Source organism: Stomoxys calcitrans, chromosome 5 (genome assembly GCF_963082655.1).
Source record: "Stomoxys calcitrans chromosome 5, idStoCalc2.1, whole genome shotgun sequence".
NCBI lineage: Eukaryota > Metazoa > Arthropoda > Insecta > Diptera > Muscidae > Stomoxys > Stomoxys calcitrans.
The window spans coordinates 5,639,743-5,665,227 of NC_081556.1; the positions used below are offsets into that span (position 1 = coordinate 5,639,743).

General features: G+C 37.7%; 1 protein-coding gene across 1 annotated transcript in view; it reads right to left on the bottom strand.

Annotated features, from left to right (window-relative positions):
* Positions 1–3,189: 3,189 nt before the first annotated feature.
* Positions 3,190–25,485, bottom strand: part of LOC131997665 (cylicin-2-like) — a 34,823-nt gene continuing 12,527 nt past the window's right edge. Inside the window, exon 2 of the mRNA XM_059368879.1 lies at positions 3,190–3,383. Coding sequence (XP_059224862.1) covers positions 3,190–3,383 — 194 coding nt within the window. The remainder of the gene's footprint in view (positions 3,384–25,485) is intronic.

The window sequence follows — 25,485 nt, forward strand, 5'->3', positions numbered from 1 at the left end:
GCCGTTTTTGATCCTACGGAACAAACAAACAAACCGAATCCCCTATAGTCATGATGGATCATGTGCCCAGGCGTTTTTGGGGGGTAGGGTGACCCCCTATACTTCGATCTGATTTGATATGCCAGATTTGTAGTCTACTCCCGAGTGCCTTTCATTTGAGCCCCATATTGACATGAACGCCCAAAATGTCTGTGTGGGGGAATTTTGGGGTTTAGGCGGTCCGATGGGTACTTAGACCCAAATTTTAATACCACATAAATACCTTTATTTGCATCCCATATGATCTTTATTTTTCCATGAATTCGCTCGGTGGGTTAAAAGTCATCTAAGTTTGGATGTAAGATGTACTTCACTTAATAAAAAAAAAAACTTTATTTGTGCCCAATACTCTCATGGGGATTTTGGGAGTGGGAAGGCCCAAAACCCCCCCAAAAGCTTTGTCTAGGGTATCAATTTCGTGCTCTTCTCCCAAAGACCTCTTATTTAAATATTTATGTCCAATTTAGGGATGTTTTAAGGGGTGGGCTGGTCCCTCAAACATTTAGCCCTGAAATATTAACATTGTTTTTTACTATCAAACATAATTTGTTTGAACCCGATATTGCCATTGTTTTAGGGGGTTATATATTGGGTTGCCCAAAAAGTAATTGCGGATTTTTAAAAAAAAATTAAATGCATTTTTAATAAAACTTTGAATGAACTTTAATCAAATATATAATTGCCATTTAGTTCGATAACCTTTTGCCATCTTCCTGGCAAATTTAGTATTCCACGCTCATAGAACTTCTGGCCTTTATCTGCAAAAAACTGAACCAAGTGCGATTTTATAGCCTCATCATTGCCGAAAGTTTTACCATTTAAGGAGTTCTGCAAAGATCGAAATAAATGGTAGTCTGATGGTGCAAGGTCAGGGCTATATGGTGGATGCATCAAAAGTTCCCAGCTAAGCTCACTCAGTTTTTGGCGAGTGACCAAAGATGTGTGCGGTCTAGCGTTGTCCTGGTGGAATATGACACCTTTACGATTGACCAATTCTGGTCGCTTCTCCTTGATGGCTGTATTCAATTTGTCCAATTGTTAACAGTAAACATCCGAATTAATCGTTTGGTTCCTTGGAAGCAACTCAAAATATACCACACCCTTCCAATCCCACCAAACAGACAGCATAACCTTCTTTTGGTGGATATCAGCCTTTGAAGTGTGGTTTGAGCTGGTTCACCATGCTTGGACCATGATCGTTTTCGACTAACGTTGTTGTAAACAATCCATTTTTCATCTCCAGTTATGATTCGTTTTAAAAACGGATCGAATTCATTGCGTTTAAGGTGCATATCACAAGCGTTGATTCGGTTTGTTAAATGAATTTCTTTCAATACATGTGGTACCCATATTAAAATTGACGCCAAACAAACAAATGTAAACAAAATTTCGCGCACTTTTTTTCTAAAGCAAGCTAAAAGTAACAGCTGATAACTGACAGAAGAAAAAATGCAATTACAGAGTCACAAGCCGTTGAAAAAATTTGTCAACGCCTACTCTACTCTACTCTATTACCGACAATTACTTTTTGGGCAACCCAATAGGATGAGGCTACCCCCAAAACCTTTGGGCCCAAAATTAGTTTTTTAATATCAAATACCTTTCATTTGAGCCCCTTATTCCAAAGGTGGAGGTGGGTCTTTAAAACTGTTAATATCGGGCTCCACTCTCTCTGAGCCCCATATTTTCATGGTGAGCAAATCTGTCCAACTTGGGGTTTGTTATGGGGGAGGAACGTCCTGCAGACAGTTATAGTGCCGAATACTGATATCAAAGTCGTACTCTTTTCTTAAATGCCTTGAAGCGCCATATTTCCGTAATAAACAAACATGTCCCGTTTGGTGGGGTGTTTTGGGGGTTTGGGAGGCCATCCGGTGACTTGGCCCTGAAATATATATCAGATTCGAATTCTACTCTAAAATACCTTTTATTTGAGCCCCATATTGCTATGATCGGTAAATTTGGTGCTTTGTGGGGGGGCGACCCTATAGCCACTTTTTAACGACTTTTGATATCAGATTCGTGCTCTACTCCTAAAGACCTTTAATTTGAGCCACATATTGCTATGATTGGTATATTTGTCCTATTTGTGGGTTGTTTTGGGAGAGGGGCTCCCACCCAAACACTTAGTTCCATATTTGGATATCACATTCGTATTCTACTCTCAAATACCTTTTATTTGAGCCCCATATTGCCGCGGTCGGTAAATAGGTCCTGTTTGGGGGTGTTTTGGAGAAGGGGAGGACACCCAGAAACTTGGTTCCACATTTGGATATCAGATTCGTAGTCTTCTTGCAAATACCTTTCATTTGAGTCCCATATTGCCATGGTCGATAAATATGTTCGATGTAGGGGTTTTTTTGGGGGGAGTCCCCCTAACACTTGGTCCGGCAATTGGATATCAGATACGTTTTCTTATGCTAAATACCTTTTATTTGAGTCCCATATTGTCGTAATTGGTCTAAATACACATTTGGTAGGTTTTGGGGTGGGGTGCCCCCCCTAGGTACCCAAATTTTTGTTAGGTTAGGTTACTATAAGGGAGCACACAAAATTTCGCTTAAATCACATCACCCATTACCCATAAGTAACTGGGGCAAACTTCTCACATATCAATGAGTGCAGTCCGATTCAAGTTTAAGCTCAAAGATAAGGGTTCTCCTTTTTATAGCCGAGTCCGAACGGCGTGCCGCATTGCGACACCTCTTTGGAGAGAAATTTTACATGGCATAGTACCTCACAAATGTTGCCAACATTAGGAGGGGAAACCCACCGCTGAAATTTTTTTTCTGATGGTCTCGCCAGGTTTCGAACCCAGGCGTTCAGCGTCATATGCGGACATGCTAACCTCTGCGCCACGGTGGCCTCCTTACCGAGATCCTGTGTTTCTGAAAATAAAACCTCCTCTCTTCATCATAAGACCCTTGAAGGTGATCAAAGCCGCCCAGCCCTTCTTAAGCACCTGGTTCACATGTTTAATGAAGGACATGTCCTTTTGAAACATGATTCCCAGATACTTAATTGTGCTAGTATGACCTCTCCACCGATCTTAATGTTTGGGATAAAAGATCGAGCATTCCTATATACGTTGGCCTTTTTTCTCCTAAAAATAATAGATCGGCACTTCTGGATGTTCAGCTTCAGCCTTCATTATTGAAAGTGTATGTCCAATTGCTCTAGGTAATCCGTAGGAACTCTCTCAGCCGTATTGGCCCTGGCACTCATGGCGGCTACGATGACGTCATCTGCATAAATTATCAATACCTCTTCATTTTCAGGCCTTGGTATGTCGGCCATATAGAGCACCTTACCCTGTGGTACTGCTGCCGTTACATAGAGCAAAACTAAGGTTAATTCATGATCAATTCGAAAAATTGGTATTTTTGATAAAATTCGGTTAAAATTTATTTTTTCCTTCCAAAACTTCAAATGGCCATATCTTTTTAAATAAGCCTCGTAGAGCAAAACTAAGCCTAATTCGTGATCTCTTCGAAAAATTGATAGTTTTGATGAAAATCGGCCAAAAAATGAATTTCCCTTTCAAAACTTAAAATGGTCATATCTCCTTAACTTAGCCTCTGAGCGGATGTGGACTCAGCCGCCTCAACCGAGAAGCTTCTATCCCTCAGGTACTCGCATGTCAGCCTGGACAAATATGTATTGAATCCATACATCTCCATCTTGGGGGTATAATCCCCTGCCACACTGTGTCGAAGACTTTCTCAAAGTCCAGGCTGACAGATATGGTCGCCTTTTTTTTTTTTGGGAAATGTTGTCAACATCTTCATCTTATCTAAACATGTTTTTAATTTTGTTGTTATTTATAATTCCTGGCACTTTTAAACGTTATTCCGCACCATGTAATCGTCTTCTGGGAAACGTGCTCATTTGTGTGACTGCATAATTAAGTAAAATTTTCCAATTTTCTTTTTCCTTACAATTAGATTAGCCAAAATAATATTTAAATTGTCACTCTTCCAGAACCAACGCAGAAAACTGCCGAGCAGAAGCACCATGCGCTTCGAGTTTTTTTCCATTGCCTCTGTCTGTGGGTGTCATCTTCATGTGATGGTGATATGTGACAATTACTTAAGATTTGCCACCGCAGGCGGGACACATGGTAACAAAGGCATGTGAAAAAAAAACATCCTAGTTGAGAAAGGAAACTCGCACAAGAACGGCTTTTGCATGGTTGTGAGCATAAACATGTTTAAAAATATGAGCATCAGTTTAAATTGATTGTCAGCTACTGGCATAACTTCTTAAAATGGAATATGAATGTCGTCGTCGACAAAGTTTGTGTTTGCCCCAGAGAGGTTGAATGGCAAAATGAAAATGGAAAACATGCTGTTGCATTGTGCGTCATTATCAGCATTTTGCTTGCTTGATATTTTTTTTTTTTTTTTTTTGGGTTTGCATTCAACACATGAGCTCCCATTTGTTTTGTCGAGAAGACACTTTGTCCCTATTGTTTTGGGTGTTGAGGGTAGCGTGATAAGTTTAAGAGCAAAATGTGTAAAATTTATAACATTATGGTCCGTTTTGGACCACGTTTAACAAATAGGTGTAAGAGTCTATCAGAACTCAATGTTGAAAATTTCATCGAAATCGGATGAAAAATGCTCCTTATATAGGCTCCATACACTACAACGGGAGATCGGTCTATATGACAGCTATATCCAAATATGGTCCAATCTGGACTACATTTGACAGGAATGGCTAGAGGTCTACCAGAACTCACTGTGCCAATTTCCAATGATGTTTTTTTTATGGCCTTTATACCCTATATCGGGAGATCAGGCGGTCGGTCTATAGGGTAGGTCTGTATCCAAATATGGTCCTATCTGGACCACACTTCACAGAAATGGGTAGGGATCTACCAGAACTCACTGTGCCAAATTTCATCGAAATCGGTTGACCATTTTATTTCCACAAGACCTTAAGTCTGAAGATCGGTCTATATAGCGGCTATATATAACTAAAATCCCATTTTATCAGATGAGAACATCAGGTTTATACACAAAAAAAGAATACGAAATCACGAAACATTTTTTGGAAAAATTTCAGCTTTCGGATATATGGGGGAATACCCGGGTATTTACCCAATTTGCCAGGTAAATACCTTTTGGGTATTTACTCATCGCCCATCTCCATTCATTACGTTTGTAACACATCGAAATATTGATCTAAAATCCAACAAAGTATTTCTATATATTCTTGTTTTGGCAGCCATGTCCGTCCGTCTCCCAAAATCGGTTCATAATCTGATATAGCTGCCATATAAACCGATCTTGAATGTTGACTCCTTTCGCCTCTAGATGGTGCAATTATTATCCGATTTGGCTGAAATTTTTGCAAGAGGGGTTTTGTTTTGACCTCCGAAAGTTGTGCTAAGTATGGTCTAAATCGGTTCGTAACCCCATATAGCTGCCATATAAACCGATCTTGGATCGTGATATCTTTAGCCTCTAGAGGGCGCAAATGATACCCGATTTGGCTGAAATTTTGCACAAGGTGTTATGTTATGACTTCTAACAATCATGCCAAGTATGGTCTACATTGGTTTATAACCCGATATAACTGTCATTTAAACCGATTTTGGATCTTAATATCTTTAGCCTCTAGAGGGCGCATTTATTGCCCGATTTGGCTAAAATGTTGCACAAGGTGTTTTGTTATGACTTCTAACAACTCAATGCCAAGTATGGTCTAAATTGGCTAATAACCCGATATAGCTGCCATATAAACCGATCCTGGATCTTGACTTCTTGAGCCACCAGAGGGCGCATTTATTACCCGATTTGGCTGAAATTTTGCATGAAGTGTTTTGTTATGACTTCACACAAAATGTGATAAGTATGGTTCACATTGGTACATAACCTGATATAGCTGCCATCTAAACCGATTTGGGATCTTGACTTCTTAAGCCTCAAGAGGGCGCAATTATGTGAATCCATGTATTCTTATAATCAAATTACAGGTCGTATTTGTTGTCAAATCGTCATGAAATTTTGCACATGTCACTTTTTTGGCTCAAGAACGAACGCTATTGGTTTCGGTAAAAATCGGTTCAGATTTAGATATAGCTCTCATATATATGTATCGCCCGAATTGCACTTTAATGGCCGTAGTAACTAAAATTTTCAACCGATCTGCACAAAATTTGCTACGCATTGTTTTGTTTTTCATCTTAACATATCTGCCAGATTTCATTAAAATCGGTGCTGATTTGGATATAGCTCCCATATATATGTATCGCCTGATTTCCACTTAAATGGCCGTAGTTACTACAATTTTCCACCGATCTAAAAAAAATTTGGCATGGATTGTTTTGTTACTGATCTTACCAAATCTGCAAGATTTCATAAATATTGGTCCAGATTTAGCTATAGCTCCCATATATATGTATCGCCCGATTTCCATTTAAATGGCCGTAGTTACTACAATTTTCAACCGATCTGAACAAAATTTGGCATGGATTGTTTTGTTACTGATCTTACCATATCTGCAAGATTTCATAAATATTGGTCCAGATTTAGATATAGCTTCCATATATATGTATCGTCCAATTTGCACTTAAATGAGCATAGTTACAACAGTTTTCAACCGATCTGTGCAAAATTTAGCACGGATTATTTTGTTACTAATCTTAACATATTTGTAAGATTTCCTGAAAATCGGTTCAGATTTGGATATACCTCCCATATAAATGTATAGCCTGATTTGCACTTAAATGGCTGTAGTAACTACAATTTTCAACCGATGTGTTCAAAATTTGGCACGGATTGTTTTGTTAGTATATGTATATATACTTTCATTTCATTTTCACTTAAATGGCCGTGGTTTTTATATATTTTTAATTTTTTTAATGTTAGATGTTTATTATTTCAATTTAAGTTTATTTTTATTTAGATAGTTTTGTTTGTAATACTATATCTTAATATTATCGCATATATTTTTTTGTCTATCTTAAAGCTTTAACCTCTCTACGTTTCTTTTAAGAATTGAATTTTTAAGTAATATACCACACTTCAATAGCAATAACAATTTAATATTCGATGTCTCCATGTACATGCGAAATTTAAGTTTTTGGCCACAAACAATTTACCTACTAAACTGCATTCAATTCAATTACATGGCATAACAGTTTCTAGTATTGGGCAAAAGTTTCAAAAACCAAGTTGACTCAAACAAACCCCTAATTATTACACCAATTTTGCCACAAATTGATGGCATTCAAGTTGAAAAAGGGTAAGAGAGTGCATGTGCATGTGCACGTGTGTGTGTGTGTGTGTGCACAAGTAGAGTATTGGTTAGAGTGCAAAAAAGTTTGTTTTGATGCAATGAAAACTTGAGCATATGGGTGTGTGTTTGTCAGATAAGGATTAAAAGCATAAACATGCTTATAAAACTTCCACATGCTAACGCCTCCATACAAGCAGTCATACACACAGTCATTAACCCACACCCACACTCACATACAACCGAAAGAAAAAGCAACAGAGATGAGCTTAAATTGCCATACAAACAATATGAGCATATGAGAGCATGTAAGAGAATGAAAAGAGCGTGAGTGAGGGCAACTTAAGGCAACAGATAATTACTAGTGCAGCTAGAACAGTAGAAGCACATACACACACACACACACATACACACCCACCCAACAGTCCATGCAATGGGTTCTAGGCACGTGAGCAAAACTTTGCCGTATACTAGACAAGCAGGGCAGTAATCAATTTTTGCATTGAAATTGAAAACATAATTGGCCACAACTTTAATGGCCCACTGAACTGTAACGTGAATGACATCAGCTGGGAGCCGCACAACACCTTCCTATGCAGTATGGCAAACTGTAATACAGTAGTAGTAGTAGGCGTGTTGTGTGTGACTATAATCTCTTTGCTGGTGTTATGTAATTTCACAAATTGCCAATGGTCATCTTTTGTGAAGTTTCTTTGGCTGGCTGGCTGGTTGGTTGGCTGGCTTCTGGTTTGGGTTTTGTATGGTTTTCTAGTTTGGGGGGCGGGGTTTTTTTTTCTCTTTCTTATGTTTTTGTTTTGCTCAAAACTTTAACTTGATTTATGGTCAGCTGTCTGTCTTGCGAGTCGAAAGTCAAAGCCAAAAATGTTGACCCCCTCCTCTCTTCTATAACATGTCGTGCCCTAAGGCCAAGTTCAACCACAATAATAACAAACTAAGAGCGCCAAGACCAGAAGCACTAGCAGACGTTTAAAGTTTACAACTTATTTGCTTCACTTGCCCCAAATGAGATTTTTATGTTTTTCGGTTGGCCACCTCCTTTTGGTGAGCAGCAGCAGATTTTGGCTCTTCCAACAGCACACACAATTTGCTAATCTGTTTTATGTTGTGCTCTTCCATGAAAGGGGCAAATGGAGTGAGCGAGAAGCAGAAGGTTTAGCTGTTGTTAAAATTCTATTATTTAACAGCTTTTATAAGCAAGTGTTTGTGTTGGCATTTGGGAGGGTATGAATTTGTGTTGGCCAAAACTTGTTGCTTGAAAAGAAAATGAAAATACGCTGTCAAAATTTTTAAATGCTTTATTAATTTTATAGAAATATATGTTTTCCCCAGAAAATAATCACGATTATTAGATAAGGAAGACAAGCGTAACAAATTGCCAAAGGCGGGAGATTTGGGAGGATAAGTGATGTTTATCTAATTGGGCATTTTTCTTTTCTTTTATATTGAGTTTGAAAGCTTTGTTTAATTTGTAAATATGGATTTTTCTTTGTCGATTATTTCTAAATTGAGAATTTTTGGTAATGTTTTATTAAAAGTGACCATGTTTGTTTTTGTAAAAATATTGACTACAGCGTTAAGCAAAGTCTTTGAGATACTTAAAGAAATTTATTCAATTTGATGGAAAATTGCCAAATGGTTATGTGGAATGCTAGAAAATTATGGTTACTTTGATCCTAAAGTCGTATGGTGTATGTTTTTCTAAATTTTTTGTATAATTAAAAAAAAACTATTAGGAAATTAAAAAATAATTAAAAATTTTGAAGCTTTTTTAAAATAAGGTTTTTGTTTTTATAGATTAAAAACAAAAAATTAATTTGAAAATTGTAAAAAATTAAGATAAAAAATTTAACAAAAACTAAATAACACAATTTTCGCAGCGAAAAGATTTATTTTAGATTTTTCATACCCTCCACCATAGGATGGGGGTATACTAATTTCTTCAATCTGTTTGTAACACCTCGAAATATGCGCCTAAGATCCCAAAAAACTACATATATTCTTCATCGTCATGGCGTTTTAAGTCGATCTTGCCATGTCCGTCCATGTGTCTGTGGAAACATGCTAACTTTCGAAGGTGTAAAGCTAGAGGTTTGAAATTTTGCATAAATACTTCTTTTTTGTGTAGGTCGGTTGGGATTGTAAATGGGCTAAATCGGTCCATGTTTTGATGTAGCTGCCATATAAACCGATCTTGGGTCTTGACTTCTTGATCCTCTAGAGAGCTCAATTCTCGTCCGATTTGACTAAAATTTTGCACGTGGTATTTTGTTATGACTTCCAAAAACTGGTCTTAATTGGTTCATAATCTGATATAGCTGCCATATAAACCGATCTTGGGTCTTGACTTCTTGAGCCTCTAGAGGGCGCAATTCTTATGCGGGTCGGCTGTAATTTTGCACGTGGTGTTTTGGTATCACTTCCACCAACTGTGCGAAATATGGTTCAAATCGGTTTATAACCTAATAAAGCTGCCATATAAATCGATCTTGAGTCTTGACTTTGTGAGCTTCTAGAGGGCGCAATTCTCGTCCGGGTTGGCTGTAATTTTGCAAGTGGTGTTTTGGTATCACCTCCACCAATTGTGCCAAATATGGTTCAAATCGGTTCATAACCTGATATAGCTGTCATTTAAACCGATCTCCCGATTAGACTTGCTGAACTTTTAAAGGGCGTAATTCTTATCCAATTTGATTGAAATTTTGCAAACTTCGTTTTGGTATGACTTCCAACAAGTGTGCTTAGTATGACCCAAATCGGTAGATAACCTGACAATTTGACACTCTGAGCCACTGGAGGGCGCAATTTTTACTCGATTTACCTGCTATTTGGAATTATTTTTTTCTATGGATTCTAAAAGACATGACAAGTACTCTTCATATCGGTCAATTACTTGACCGCTGTATATATATTGAAAATTCATTTAAAGAACTAGGCAAATGCGATTCATGGTGGAGGGATTCGTCTCGGCCGAACTTAGCACGCTTTTAATTGTTTTTTTTTAGTTGGGAACCCTTTTCTTGGGGGAAGGTTAGTTGTAGTACGCTTTTCTTAGAGATGAGTAGATCTTATACCTTTTCCTTAACGAAAGGGTATTTTTGTACCCTTTTCTTTGAGAAAGAGTAGGTTTAGTACCATTTTCCCAAGGAAAGTCTATGTACCGGTTCATTGGGAAAAGGGTAGTCTAAGTACCCTTTCTTTGGGGAAAGGGTAGTTTAAGTAGCCTTTCCTTTGGGAAAGGGTGGTTTTGGTACCCTTTCCTTAGGGAAAGGGTAGTTTTGGTACCCTTTCCTTAGGGAAAGGGTAGTTTTAGTACCCTTTCCTTAGGGAAAGGGTAGATTTAGAAACCTTTCCTGGGGGAAAGGGTTGTTGTGTCCTTGGAGAAAGGATAGTCTTAGTACCCTTTCCTTGGCGAAATGGTAGTTTCAGTACCCTTTCCTCGGAGAAAGGGTAGTTTTAGTACCCTTTCCTTAGGAAAAGTGTAGTTTTAGTTCCCTTTCCTTGTGGACGAGGTAGTTTTTGTACCCTTTCCTTGGCGAAATGGTAGTTTTAGTACCCTTTCCTTGGGAATAGGGTAGTTTTAGTACCCTTTCCTTGGGGAAAGGGTAGTTAAGCACCCTTTCCTCGGGAAAGGGTAGTTTCAGTACCTTTTCCTTGGGGAGAGGGTAGTTTTAGTACCCTTTCCTTAGGGAAAGGGTAGTTTTAATACACTTTATTTGGGTAAAGGGTAGTTTTAATACACTTTCCTTGGGTAATGGGTAGTTTTAATACCCTTTCCTTGGCGAAAAAGCAGTTTTAGTACCTTTTTCTTGGGAAAAGTGCAGTTTTAGTAACCTTTCCTTTTGGAAAGGGTAATTTAATATCTTTTCCTTGGGGAGTTTAGTTCCCAAAGGGTAATTTTTGTACCTTTTACTTGGATAAAGGGTAGTTTTAATACCCTTTCCTTGGGGAAAATCCAGTTTTGTACCCTTTCCTTTGAGAAGGGGTACTATTAGTTCCCTTTCCTTGGGGAAAGGGTAGTTTTAGTACCCTTTGCTTAAGAGAGAGGGCAGTTTTAGTACCCCTTTCCTTGAGGTAAGGGTAGTTTAGTACCCTTTTCTTGGGGAAAGGGTAGTTTTGTACCCTTTCCTTTGGGAAAGAGTAGTTTTAGTACCCTTTCCTTAGGAAAAGGGAAGTTTAAGTACCCTTTCCTTGGTGATAGGGTAGTTTTAAAAGCCTTTCCTTGGGGTAAGTGTAATTTTAGTACTCTTAGCTTTAGGAAAGGTAAAGGTTAGTTTTAGTACTCTATCCTCGGGTAAAGGGTAGTTTTAGTACCATTTTCTTGGGGAAAGGGTAGTTTTTTTTATGGAAGGGGTTGTTTTAGTACCCTCTTCCTAGGGAAAGGGTAGTTTTAGTACCTTTTCCTTGTGTAAAGGGTAATTTTTATACCCTTTTCTTGTACCCTTTCCTTGGGGAATGAGCAGTTTTGTACCCTTTCCTTGGGGAAAGAGCAGTATTGTACCCTTTCCTTTTAGAAAAGTTAGTTTTAGTATCCTTTCCTTGAGGAAAGGGTCGTTTTAGTATCATTTCCTTGGGGAAAGGGTAGTTTTAGTACCCTTTGCTTGAAGAAAAGGTAGTTTTATTACCTTTTCCCTCAGGAAAGGGTAGTTTTATTACCCTTTCCTTGGGGAAAGGATAGTTTTAGTACCATTTGCGATATGATAGTTTAAGTACCCTTTTCTTAGGGAAATGGTAGTTTAATTACCCTAGGGGAAGGTTACTTTGAGTACCCTTTTCTTTGGGAAAAGGTAGTTTTAGTACCCTTTTCTTGGGGAAAGGGTAGTTTTTTATGATGGGAAGGGTTATTTTAGTACCCTCTCCCTAGGGAAAGGGTAGTTTTAGTACCTTTTCCTTGTGTAAAGGGTAATTTTTATACCCTTTTCTTGTACCCTTTCCTTGGCGAAAGAGCAGTTTTGTACCCTTTCCTTTTCGAAAAGGTAGTTTTAGTATCCTTTCCTTGAGGAAAAGGTCGTTTTAGTATCCTTTCCTTGGGGAAAGGGTAGTTTTAGTACCCTTTGCCTGAAGGTTTAGTTTTATTACCCTTTCCCTCAGGAAAGGGTAGTTTTATTACCCTTTGCTTGGGGAAAGGATAGTTTTAGTACCCTTTGCGATATGATACTTTAAGTACCCTTTCCTTAGGAAAATGGTAGTTTTATTACCCTAGGGGAAGGTTACTTTGAGTACCCTTTTCTTTGGGAAAGGGTAGTTTTAGTACCCTTTCCTTGGGGAAAGGTAGTTTTAGTACCCTTTCCTTGTTGTATGGGTAGTTTAGTACCCTTTCCTTTGGGGAAAGGATGGTTTTAGTACCCTTTCCTTTTGTCAGTATTTTTTTGTTTATGGCAACCTTTCTTTTCATCCATTTTTTTTTTCCTGAAATTATGATATTTTTATTTTTTCCCCCTCAAAGTCTATTATCTTTCAATGCCTGTCACATCGTTTTAACAGATTGCGTTTAATAAAATGTTTATGTGGGTTGGAGTTTCACATGTCTCCTCATTATGGCCATGCAATGACCCAGAAGGAAAATATGTTTTTCTATTAATAATGTCCCCTGTTTATATAATTTTAATTATTTTTTTTTTATTCCACAAACCATAGCAGCCCTAAATGAAATATAATTAATACATAATCTATTTTTTTAGGAATTTTGCAACAAAAATATTTTTGTTGGCCAGATTGTTGCTTTAAGTAGAGAATTTGTTGGATAAATCACTACTACGTTAGTTGTTTAACAAAGATCACAGGCAGCAAGTAATAGGCCGAACGAAAGTTAAAGCATTTTTTTCTCTTTTTTTCGTATTAGTCTTACAAGGGAAAAAAAATCAAATTGTATACATAATTCAGCGAGTTTAAATGACTGTAAGCTAAATTTGTATGCATAAGGATGATATAAGTATGGAACTTAAGAAAGGGTTATTATATTGAAGCATTAAAATATAAAAATTATGTTTTATTTAAAAATAATAGCTGAAATCTTTAGTTCAATACAAATATGAAATTCTCTTGTTTATAGAGGGAGCCAAAGAAAATACTTCCCAAGCCAAAGCAATAACAGTACCATGGGTTGTATGATGTATGCTAATGCTGTTTGTAATGCTCATACGTACCCATGTACCTTTAGATAGAAACTTTGCTAGAGCTTTGTTGTTGTTTAGGTTTTGCTCATACACTACAAAACGATTCATATTTGAAAAGTATTTTCAAACATATTTTAAAATGCGTTTAAACTTAATTTTTATTTAAATTTGTGCTTTTACTATAATAAAAAATAAACTGACGTTTATAGCAAGTACTTCCTTTTTTGAGGAAAGGAATTGGAACAAATTTCATTTAATTTCTTTTCCAAACATCTAACCAAGCTCTTAACAAAAATTTTCATTTTTGTTACCAAATTGAGCACAACATAAAAGAGGACAGCCCTTGGCAGCCAAAAGCAATAATAAGCGACCCGTTGATATTATGTTGTCAAATGTTTTGCGGTCAAGAGTTCGTTACTCGCAATCTTTGTTCCAAAGAAGAGAAACAAAAATAATTTGTTTACTTTTCAGCGATTTCTTAGGGTTCTATGACAACTTAAAGCGAGAGATTAGTAAAATTAAGTGTTTCACTTGACCTTTGTTTTGACAGATCAAAATTTATGATTGCCGTTATGAATGCCAAACAGAAATTCACGGGAAGTTTTTATTACATCTAAATATAAACGAAAAGTATCTGAAAGCGAATTGAAAATTTATGAAACGAGACAGTAAAATCTAATTTCAATAGAAATTTTGGTTAGCATTTTATTTTTATAGGAATTTTCTCTTAAAATTTCACTTCCACAGGAATTTTTTCTCAAAATTTCACTTCCATAGGAGATTTTGTCAAGACTGCAAGGCATTGCAAAATTTTATAGGATTGTAGTCAAAATCACATTTCCACTGAAACTTTGTCAAACTTTTTTAAAGGAGATTTGATCAAGATTTTATTTCTAAAATTTTGTTGAAATATAGTTTCTATGAAAATTGTTTTTATACCCACCACCGAAGGATGGAGACATATTCATTTTGTCATTCCGTTCGCAACACATCGAAATATCCATTTCCAATCCTATAAAGTGTATATATTCTTGATCAGCGTAAAAATCTAAGACGATCTAGCCATGTCCCTCCGTCTGTCTGTTGAAATCACGCTACAGTCTTTAAAAATAGAGATACTGAGCTGAAATTTTTTACAGATTGTTTTTTTTGTCCATAAGCAGGTTAAGTTCGAAGATGGGCTATATTAGGGCCTTAGGCCCATAAAAGCTACATTTATTGTCTGATTTCGCTGAAATTTGGGACAGTGAGTTGTGTTTGGCCCTTCGATAACCTTCTTCAATTTGGCCCAGATCGGTCCAGATTTGGATATAGCTGCCATATGGAGCGATCCGTCGATTTAGGGTCTTAGGCCCATAAAAGCCTTTTTTATTATCCGATTTTGCTGAAATTTGGGATAGTGAGTTGTGTTAGACCCTTCGACATCCTTCTTTGATTTGACCCAGATCGGTCCAGATTTGGATATAGCTGCCATATAAACCGATCTCTCGATTTAAGGTTTTGGGCCCATAAAAGGCGCATTTATTGTCCGATATTGCCGAAATTTGGGACATTGAGTTGTGTTAGGCTCTTCGAAATTTTTCTGAAAATTGGCCCAAATCGGTCCAGATTTGGATATAGCTGCCATATAGACCGATCCGCCGATTTAGGGTCTTAGACTCATAAAAGCTACATTTATTATCCGATTTCGCTCAAATTCGGTACAGTGAGTTGTGTTAAGCCCTTCGACATTCCTCTTCAATTTGGCCTAGATCGGTTCAGATTTAGATATAGCTGCAATATGGACCGATCCGCCGAATTAAGGTTTTGAACCCATAAATGGAGCAGTTATTATTCGATGTCGCCAAGTTTTGGCAAAATGAGTTGTGTTAAGCCTCTCGACATACTTCTGCAATATGGCCCAGATCGGTCCAGATTTGGATATAGCTGCCATATAGACCGATCTCTCGATTTAAGGTTTTGGGCCCATAAAAGGCGCATTTATTGTCCGATGTCGCCGGAATTTGAGACAGTGAGATGTGTTATACGTTTCAACATCTTTCTCCAATTTGGCCCAGATCGGTCCAGATTTGAATATAGCTGCCATATAGACCGATCTGGCGATTTAGGGTTTTAGGTCCATAAAAGGCGCATTTATTATCCGATTTCGCCGAAATTTGGGACAGTGACTTAAGTTAAACCCTTCGACATTCTTCTTCAATTTGGCCCAGGTCGGTTCGGATTTAGATATAGCTGATATATAGACCGATATCTCGATTTAAAGTCTTGGCCCCATAAAAGGCGCATTTATTGTCCGATTTAACTGAAATCCGATTTAACTGACACAGAAGTTTTGTCATATTTTAATTTCTACAGCAAATTTTGCCAAAATTGCATATCTATATCGAATTTTATTAAAATTTTAATTTTAAATTTATATGACTTTTTTTTTCGAAATTTCATTTCTTATACAGGCTTAAGGGTTGTCACATTTAAGTTTAAATCACTTCCTTTGAACTCATTATTAATTAAAATTATAAAAATGTTCCCCCTCTTTTCTCTCTCAACAGCTGTTGGCAGATTGCCTATTTGCATAATAAAGATAATGATATCATCCTGATTGTCTTTATCAAATTTCTATCCACGTTTTTTGTTTCCAAAGAAATTTTTGTTGGGAAGACAACCATAGCAGACATAACATAAATACACGTCATGTGGTGAATGTGGAAGTGGTTTTTCTAAAGTCAGTCTTCGTAATAAGATACTTATTAGCTACTTAACGATCCATTGGCCTTAATCTTTCGTCAGTTTCCTTAGAACCATGTGATAAACATCATGGCCCCAATGGAGATGACGATAAAATGGTGTCTGTAACATTACAACTTTCACTAATTAAGAACACATAAAAGAAAGTCAAGTTTTGCCGTGAACACTAAAACGGAGAGTATAACAACATCATTAACAACAATAGTTGGCAGGCATCCCTAAAAGGAGACAACATCTTTAAACAAATAAAGTGGCTTTTTAGGTTGGTACATATTTGGTGTAAGCCAACTTAAGTAACACATGTTTAAACTTTGTAAATTTCTCTGAAAGAGTTGTTTAATCACTGCCCCCCTTAAAGTTTACCAATATAAGAGAAGTCAGTACTATCATAAGGCTTGTCGAATGGACTTTATTTGATATTTGATTTTTTTTAAGTATCTGACTTCCGAGCAAAATATTTAGTTTCCTTCCAAATGATTGGCATTAGGGATGTTTGCAAAGGTTTCCATTGAATATTCGAAAAAAGATTGCAAATGTAATTTGTAGACAGAAAATATGTATTATTGTGAGTTGTTTACTACCTCATTCAAACATGATAGTATGTGGCAACATAGACTGGATTCATATTACTGCGTGAATATTGAAATTTTCTCCAATGGTGTTTATTCCCTACAGCAGTGATGGGCAAACTAATAGATGTTAACATTTCCAAGTCCATAGGTAGAGATTGGCAGCTACCCAGTGAATACCCAGTAAATTGCCACACATTGGACATTCATATTAGTTTTATAGAAGTTATGCAAAGGCAAATTTTACCATGAGCATTCCACTAAGGAACAGGGGAAAACTTCTCACATATCAATGAGTGCAGTCCGATTCAAGTTAAGGCTCAATGATAAGGGGCCTCCTTTTTATACACTTCTTTGGAGAAAAGTTTTATGAGGCATAGTACCTCACAAATGTATTAGTAGGGGAAAACTACCGTTCTGATGGTCTCGACAGGATTCGAACCCAGGCGTCCAGCGTAACCCGAAATGCTCCAACGTCTCATCATCTTCCCAACATGCCTTAAACATGCTACCACTTGCCACACAGATTTTGCATAAGTGAGCTCATAGAACTATACTGACCTGCTTCTTACTTCCTTTCAGTAATAGCCTTGTCCTCTCACAATCCGGATCACCGCATAGGATTTACGCCGCCCTACCGTCTGTTTCTCTGTTTCACAGTGTTCGTCGCCCACGCCCTTAACTTGAACTGCGTCGACCCTAAAGGCTTCGGGTTAACAAAGATTATTGAAGACATTCCTCTGGCCTTCACTGCCAAATCGTTTGCCCTTCATTCCCCCTTAAAGTTTATTGACGGCAGTTCTCTAGCCTTCACCGCCAAATCGTCTGCCCTTTCATTCGCCCTTACTCCGTTATGGCGCGGCACCCAAACGATGCGGATTTTGCCATCCTCAGAGAAGGCGTTAATCTCCTTACACTGCAAGACTGTTCGGGACCTCACCGTCTTGGTTATTATTTTCCTTATGGCAATTTTACTGTCGGCAAAGATGTTCACACTCGACGTCTTCGCGTTAGCACCACACCACCTCCCGCATCCCGTAATCGCCCGGATATCCGCCTCCAGGACCGTATTATGATCAGGCAGTCTAAAACAGATTTTAGTTCCTGGGTTCTCAATGTAAACCAATTTTCCCATTCTCAGAGAAGGCCTTAATCTCCTTCTTACACTGCAAGACTGTTCGTGACCTCACCGTCTTGGTTGTTATGGTCCTTATGGCAATTTTACTGTTGGCACTTGACGTCCTCGCTTTAGCGCCACACCACTTCACGCATTCCGTGATCGCCCGGATCTCCGCCTGCAGGACCGTATTATGGTCAGGCAGTCTAAAACAGATCTCAGACCCTGGGTTCTCAATGTAGACCCTCAGGCCTACTCTGTCCTCTAGCTTTGATCCATCCGTGTAACATGATCTTCCAGATGACAATACAGGTGTTCCTATAATCCAAGACTGTGCCACTGGCAGCAGTGCCTCGCGCTCGGCCGTCTTAGGTATCTAATCGGAAACCTCTTCCCTTCCTTTCGTCGTCTCCGCGATGGTATGAGCTGCTCCCATCCTCAATCCATTCTCCCATCGCCTTAAGTCTCATAGCCGCAGTGGCTGCCTCATACTTAGCATGTCCGCCTATGACGCTGAACGTCAGGGTTCCAATCCTGGCGAGACCATCAGAAAAAATTTTCAGCGGTGGTTTTCCCCTCCTAATGCTGGCAACATTTGTGAGGTACTATGCCATGTAAAGCTTCTCTTCAAAGAGGTGTCGCACTGCGGCATGCCGTTTAGACTCGGCTATAAAAAGGAGGCCCCTTATCATTGAGCTTAAACTTGAATCGGGCTGCACTCATTGATATGTGAGAAGTTTGCCCTTGTTCCAAAGTGGAATGTTTATGGGCAACATCATCGCTCCGCCTGTGCCAAGGCAACCTGTTCTCTGAACCTGTTGTATGGTCCTTATATTGCACTTTTTCTCCATAGCAGTCCACCAAACTACTGAGCCGTAAGTAAGTATTGGTCTAATCACGTTCCTGTAGAGCCAGTGGACTAGCTTCGGTTTCAGGCCCCATTTCGAGCCTACGTCCCATCTAAAAGTGTCCAACATCTGTGAGCCTTCTTAGTACGCTTCTGTTTCGGGCTCTATACCGATTCAGACCATATTTGCCACATATGTTGAAGGTCACGAGAGAAGCCGTTGTACAAAATCTGCCAAATTGGATGAAAACTGCGCCCTCTAGCGGCGGAAGAAGTCAAGATCCCACATTGGTTTCTGTGGCAGTTATATTTAAACTTAGTCCGATATGGCCCATTAATAATTACAACCGACTTACACTAATACGAATTATTTGTGCAAAATTTCAAGCGCCTAGCTTTTTACCTTCGAAAGTAAGTGTTGTTTTGACAGACAGACGGACAGACATAATATTTTCAATTTTTTTTGGAATAAAAATTTTAATGTTTTTTATTTTATTATTTATTTTTTATTTAAATTTTTTTTGTTTTGTTTTTTTTTTAAATTTTTTTTATTTGTTTGGCTATATTTTTTATTTTATTTTTTATAATTTGTATTATTTCCTATTTTTTATTTGTATATAATTTTTGATTATTTTTAATTTGTGTATAATTTTTTATTTTTTTTTATTTTTAAATTTTTTTTTATTTTATATATATTTTTTTTTTTAATTTTAAAAAATTTTATTTAAAAATTAGATTTTTTTTTAATTTTATTTTTTTTAATATTTTTTATTTTTGTTTGGCTATATATTTTATTTTATTTTTTATAATTTTTATTACTTCTTATTTTTTTTATTTTTTTTTTCTTGTATATTCTTATTTTATTTTTTTTTTCAGGAATAAGTTTTAAATTAAATATTTTAATTTCTTTTAAATATTATTATTTTTTGTTATATATTATTGCTTTTAATTTTTATCATTTCTTGTTGTTTTTTTCTATTATTTTTTATGTTTTTATCATTTTTTATATATTATTATTTTTTATTTTTTTTTTTTTTAATAATTTTTTTAATTTTTTTTTTTAATTTTATTTTAATTTTTTTTGGTTATAATTTTTGTTTTGGAATTTTTAAAAATTAAATAGCATAAGTAGTCAATATATGAATGTACATCTACACCATACATAGAGTGTCCGGCGTTGAGGGTTGATGGATATACTAAGTTTGATCCATCCATTTATTGCTTGGCTGTAGCGTACTATGTTTTTTACTTCATTTTTAGCATCAATCGTTTAGAATGCTCAGTGAAGCATATGCAAATTGATTTCTCAGTTTAAGACTTCAGTTGTGGGCCGGCCATTGAATGCATTTGCCAACAAAAACAGACAATTGGCTAAGAATGCATAATAGGGTTTTTTCAGGCATTGCCTTAAGCCATTGCCATAGACGATTTTCCATTTTGTGTCTAAGAGCTTCCTTCTCCAGCCGGCCATTATTGCTGTTAGTGTTAGTTAACATAGGCTCAGAGAATTGTTTGTTCAGGTGATTATTTCACAATGGACTGTTGCATGATGCTTTGTGTGCTAAGTGAATGCCTACATCAATTCAAGTGGAAATGTGTAGTGAAACAAAATTTAAAGCTAAATTTTAGTTCTTACAATTTTTGTTATTTTTTTCTTTCGTTTTCCTTTGAAGGGATTTCAGTTTTGTTTTTAAGGCAATTTTTTGTGGCTAGCTTTTGGGGCAACAGAGGTTTCGCCATATGTAAAGGTTAAGTTTAGGAAATTGAAAGTCAAAGGCCATAATGTCTGTTTTTGTTTTTTGTTTTCCTTAAAGGTTAATCTGTTTAACACTTACTTGCCTTTGGTGTTTTTTGGTAAAATAGTCTGCTGTTGGGATCAACAAATAAAATCTGATTTTATTTGTTGTCTGCTGACCTTGAAGCATTCTTAAAGTTACTTTAAACTTGTTATCCATTAACAGCATGCTTTGGTTTAGATTTTGTTTTTTTTTGGGGGGGTTTGCCTTTATTGAAAAGTTTAGTATGAGCTTCGATATCCTTTTTCACTGAAGTGATTTCTTGTCTTGTTTATCTTGTTGCTGTCATTTTCAAGCCATTTGGCATGGTGGCGCTTTATTCACTGTATAAACATATTTGACAAAGCAGTGCATCCTTTTCCGTTTCCGCTTTCCACTTTTGAACAAATTGTAGTTTACTAATGTTACTTCAAGCCGTTTGAGTGTTTTCTTTTTTTCTTCTTTGCTATATGGGATGATATCTAAACTTTTTTCATTTCCACCAAATAGTTAAGGGACTAAGGTACTGCTGCTACTGGTCTCGGTGTCTATTTGCGCAGGACACACATTTGTTTCCAGTACCATGGGTGCCTTAATCCAACTAAATGCTATGTTGAAGTGTCCGTGTGTGTGTGTGTGTGCAATAGTGTTTTAAGGCAAATTTTCTTGGACTTCTTCATCTTCCGAGGAAATGAAATCGAAGAGTAAACTCACTTGTGTGGCTGTTATGGCTTGTTTCCCGGAATTGTTTTTAGTTTCTCCCTTACTTCACATGCCATCCTAAATCAACGAACTGTGAGAAGCAATTAAGTTAGGCAGTATAGTAGGCAATTGAAGAAAACCAAAAATCCTATGCTGAATGAAATCGTTGGTATTTTGCAACAAACAAATGATATTTTCTTTAAAAAAAAAAAAACAAAATGTAAATGTAAAATTTCTCATGAACATTCCATTAAGGAACAGAGGATATTTCCTCATATCAATGAGTGCAGTCCGATTAAAGTTTAAGCCCAATGGCAAACTACATGAAGTCAATATGAAACTTGGCAATAGTAATTTTGCTGGAATGTCCTGTTTTAGGGAAGTAAGTGAAAAGTTTTTTAATAGTTGATTCTCCACTGTAGTGCCAAGATTTTTTATAATAAAATCACAAATTGCTGTTTATAGCTCTGTTCACAGCGCCAGCTTGGGCCCTTCGGTATATAACAGCGTAAAGTTGAGGCGTCTTTAGCCAAAACTCTCTTTTCACAGAAGAAAACATCCAAGTCATTAATTAAGAACGACCTGACCGGCCCCGTCCATAATCTACAGCCTTGCCGTTTCCGAAGACTCTCTTGTTGTATCGAAGAGAGTCTCAAAAGTGCCAGCTTTCTCTCTGTCAAAGGGCGGTCTTTTTACCTAATTTTAAAATGGTGCAAAGGCTCCGATCGTAGTATACTTTTAGGCGTTTTGCTGGCCCGTTGCGACATTTCAGCTTGAACCCGCCTATTTATACCGAGTGTCCGGAGATAAGCGGTATGCCTTCAGCCAAAATCTTACTCTCCGGGAAAATCTTCCAAGTCATTCGCGAAAAGGAACTCCTTACCCATTGCCGCTGGCACATTCCCTAGCGGTATAGGCGAGAATTCGAAAGCAGAAAAGCGTCAGGTTACTGAATCTCTCAGTTTAGATGTAATGTCGCGCTTTATCTTACATGTTATCCATGTAAAGACGCTCACAGGTGAGACCCGGTTGAATAACAATAGTAAATATCCAGTATACTGCCCTTGCCCCAAATTCTATCTTTGAAATTAGGAAAGCACTGGCGAACACTTTCACCATGGATGGCAGATGTTGAGCTCTTTGCCTGGTATCTCTTTTTAGGCAAACAAAGGATAAGGGATAAGAATTGCAGTGCTATTGGAGCTATAGCAAGTTATGGTCCAATTCGGACCATAATTAATATGAAGTCATTGTGTCAAATTTATGCCAATTCGTATATGAATTGCGCCCTTCAGGGTCTCGAGAAGCAAACTCGGGAGATCGGTTTAAATGGGAGCTGTATCAGGCTCTTGACCGAACAGACCACATTTATTTGCCACATATGTTGAAGGACAGACGTTGTATAAAATTATAGCCAAATCGGATAAGAATTGCGCCCTCTAAACGCTTAAGAAGTCAGAAGAAGATCTAAGATCGGTTTATAGGGCATCAGGTTATGAACCGATTTGAACCATACTTAGCACAGTTGTTGGAAGTCATTACGAAACACCTCAGCCAAACCAGATAAAAATTGTGCCCTCTAGCGGCGGAAGAAGGCATGATCCAATTTGGACCGATATGGCCCATTAACAACCAAAACGGACTTACACTAATAAGCCAGGTGACCAGTCCGGAACCGTTTGGGGTTCAACTGGTAGTAGCTTCGGCTACGAGGTCTGACCGAAGTCCTTAATCTGGCACCACGGGAGTCGGGGGCCCCTGGAATTTCGATTCCAGCCCGACTATGGTGAGGCCCCAGTGGGGAGTAACGTGGTGGCTGTGGTTTGGACCCAGATCGCGGGTAGAGCACAAGCTCGATGTGGAGTTGCATTGCAACCGGTTGCCGTGACCCATAGATCGGAAGGAGTTTTAGATAATGCTCCGCCCCTAACCAAAGGGGAGAACACGTCCAGACAACGTGAACTCGAATTGGTAGTCATGCATAGCTTAGGCTATGTGTGGGGGCGTTGGTGGACGCATAATATTCACCCAGGGTTAAGAACCCTGCAGGATTAGGCCAACGCGGCAGGTGCCTGCATTGAACACCACTAGGACTTACACTAATAAGAAGTATTTGTCCAAAAATTTCAAGCGCCTGACTTTTTTCCTTCAAAAGTAAGCGTGCTTTTGATGGACAGATCGACGGACAGACATTAATAAGCAGAGTTGTCGATTTTGGAGTGAAGACCAGCCAGAAGCATTGCAAGAGCTACCAATGCATCCAGAAAAATTCACCGTTTGGTGCGGTTTATGGGCTGCTGCTATCATTGGTTGTACTTCAAAGATGGGGCTATGTTCAAAGTCATGTCAGTAACAGACAAACCCACTTCAATTGACGCATTGGGAGGCAACAGTGAAACATTTATTCGTGAGCTACTGGCCGAAATGTTGGAAATAGTATGCCAAAATTGGACTAAGCGGATAGCCCATTTGAGGCGTAGTCACGGTCAACATTTGCATGAAATAATCTTCAAACATTAAATAATATGGACCGCATTATCGATTCAAATGGAGATATCATGCTTTTTCAGAATTTTATGTGTTTTTTCGAAAAACTTTCCTATAGCTCTTAAAAGTCCTGTAGTGCACAATGTAGGACACAAATTAACATGGACAGACGGACAGACAGACAGACGTACGGACAAAGAGACAGACATAAGGACATTGATAAATCGAATCCGAAAGTGATTATGAGTCGATCAGATACTTATCAATGGGTTTATCTCTCTTTCTTCTAGGTGTTACAAACAAATGCACTAAGTTATAATACCCTGTACCACAGTAGTGGTGTATGGTATAATGACCAATTTTTTCCAAAAATGGCCTGTATCTTGTTTCTTCAACATTAACGGCTCCAAATTGAATAGATTCGGAAAGAGTGTAGTTCCTATTATATTTCCTGTAAACGGTTTTAGCCCACTATTTCCCAGTTGGCCAAAGTAGTCCATTTTCTCTGAAAAATTACCCTCCACCAGAGTATGGGGGTATTCTAATTTCGTCATTTCGTTTATAGCACCTCGAAATTTTCGTCTAAGACCCCATAAAGTAGATATTTCTTGATGGCCATGACATTTGAAGTCGATCAAGCCATGTCCGTCCGTCTGTTAGACAGTCCCTCTGTCGCAAGCCCGCTAACTTTGAAGGAGTAAATCTAGGCGCTTGAAATTCTGCGCAGATACTTCTTAATAGTGTAGGTCGGTTGGAATTGTAAATGGGCCAAATCGATTCATGTGTTGATATAGCAGCCATATAAACCTATCTTGACCTCTTGAGCTTCTGAAGGACTCAATTCTTATCCGAGTTTTTTGCATGACTTCTTCAGCCTCTAGAGGGCGCCATTGTTATTCAATTTGGTTGAGATTTTGCGCATGTTGTTTTGGTATGATTTCCAATAACTGCGCTAAGTATGATCCAAATCTGTCTAAACCCTGATATAGCCGCCATACAAACCGATCTCCTGATTAGACTTCTTGAGCCTCTAGAGGGCGCAATTGTTATCCAATTTGGTGGAAATTTTGCATGAGGCGTTTCGTTATGACTTTCAACACTTGTGTCAAGTATGGTCTAAGTTAGTTAATAACCTGATATAGCTGCCATATAAACCGATCTCCCAATTTGACTTTCGTAGCCTCTTGAGGGCGCAATTATTACTTAAATTGCCTCAAATTTTGGAGGTGAAATTTTTCTATGACTTGTACGGCATGAGAAGTACGGTCCGCATCGGTCAATAACTGCTCATATATATTGGTTGCCCAAAAAGTAATTGCGGATTTTTCATATAGTCGGCGTTGACAAATTTTTTCACAGCTTGTGACTCTGTAATTGCATTCTTTCTTCTGTCAGTTATCAGCTGTTACTATTAGCTTGCTTTAGAAAAAAAGTGTAAAAAAGTATATTTGATTAAAGTTTATTCTAAGTTTTATTAAAAATGCATTTACTTTCTTTTAAAAAATCCGCAATTACTTTTTGGGCAACCCAATATATTTAAAAAAGTTATTCAAAGAATTGTTGAAATCACGCTACAGTCTTTAAAAATAGAGATATGGAGCTGAAACTTTGCACAGATTTTTTTTTTGTCTATAAGCTGGTTAAGTTCGCTGATGGGCCATATGGGACTATATTTTGATATAGTCCCCGTATAGACCGATCCGCCGATTTAGGGTCTTAGGCCCATTTAAGCCACATTTACTATACAAATTCGCTGAAATTTGGAACAGTGAGTTGTGTTGGACCCCTCGACATCCTTCTTCGATTTAGCCCAAATCGGTCCGAATTT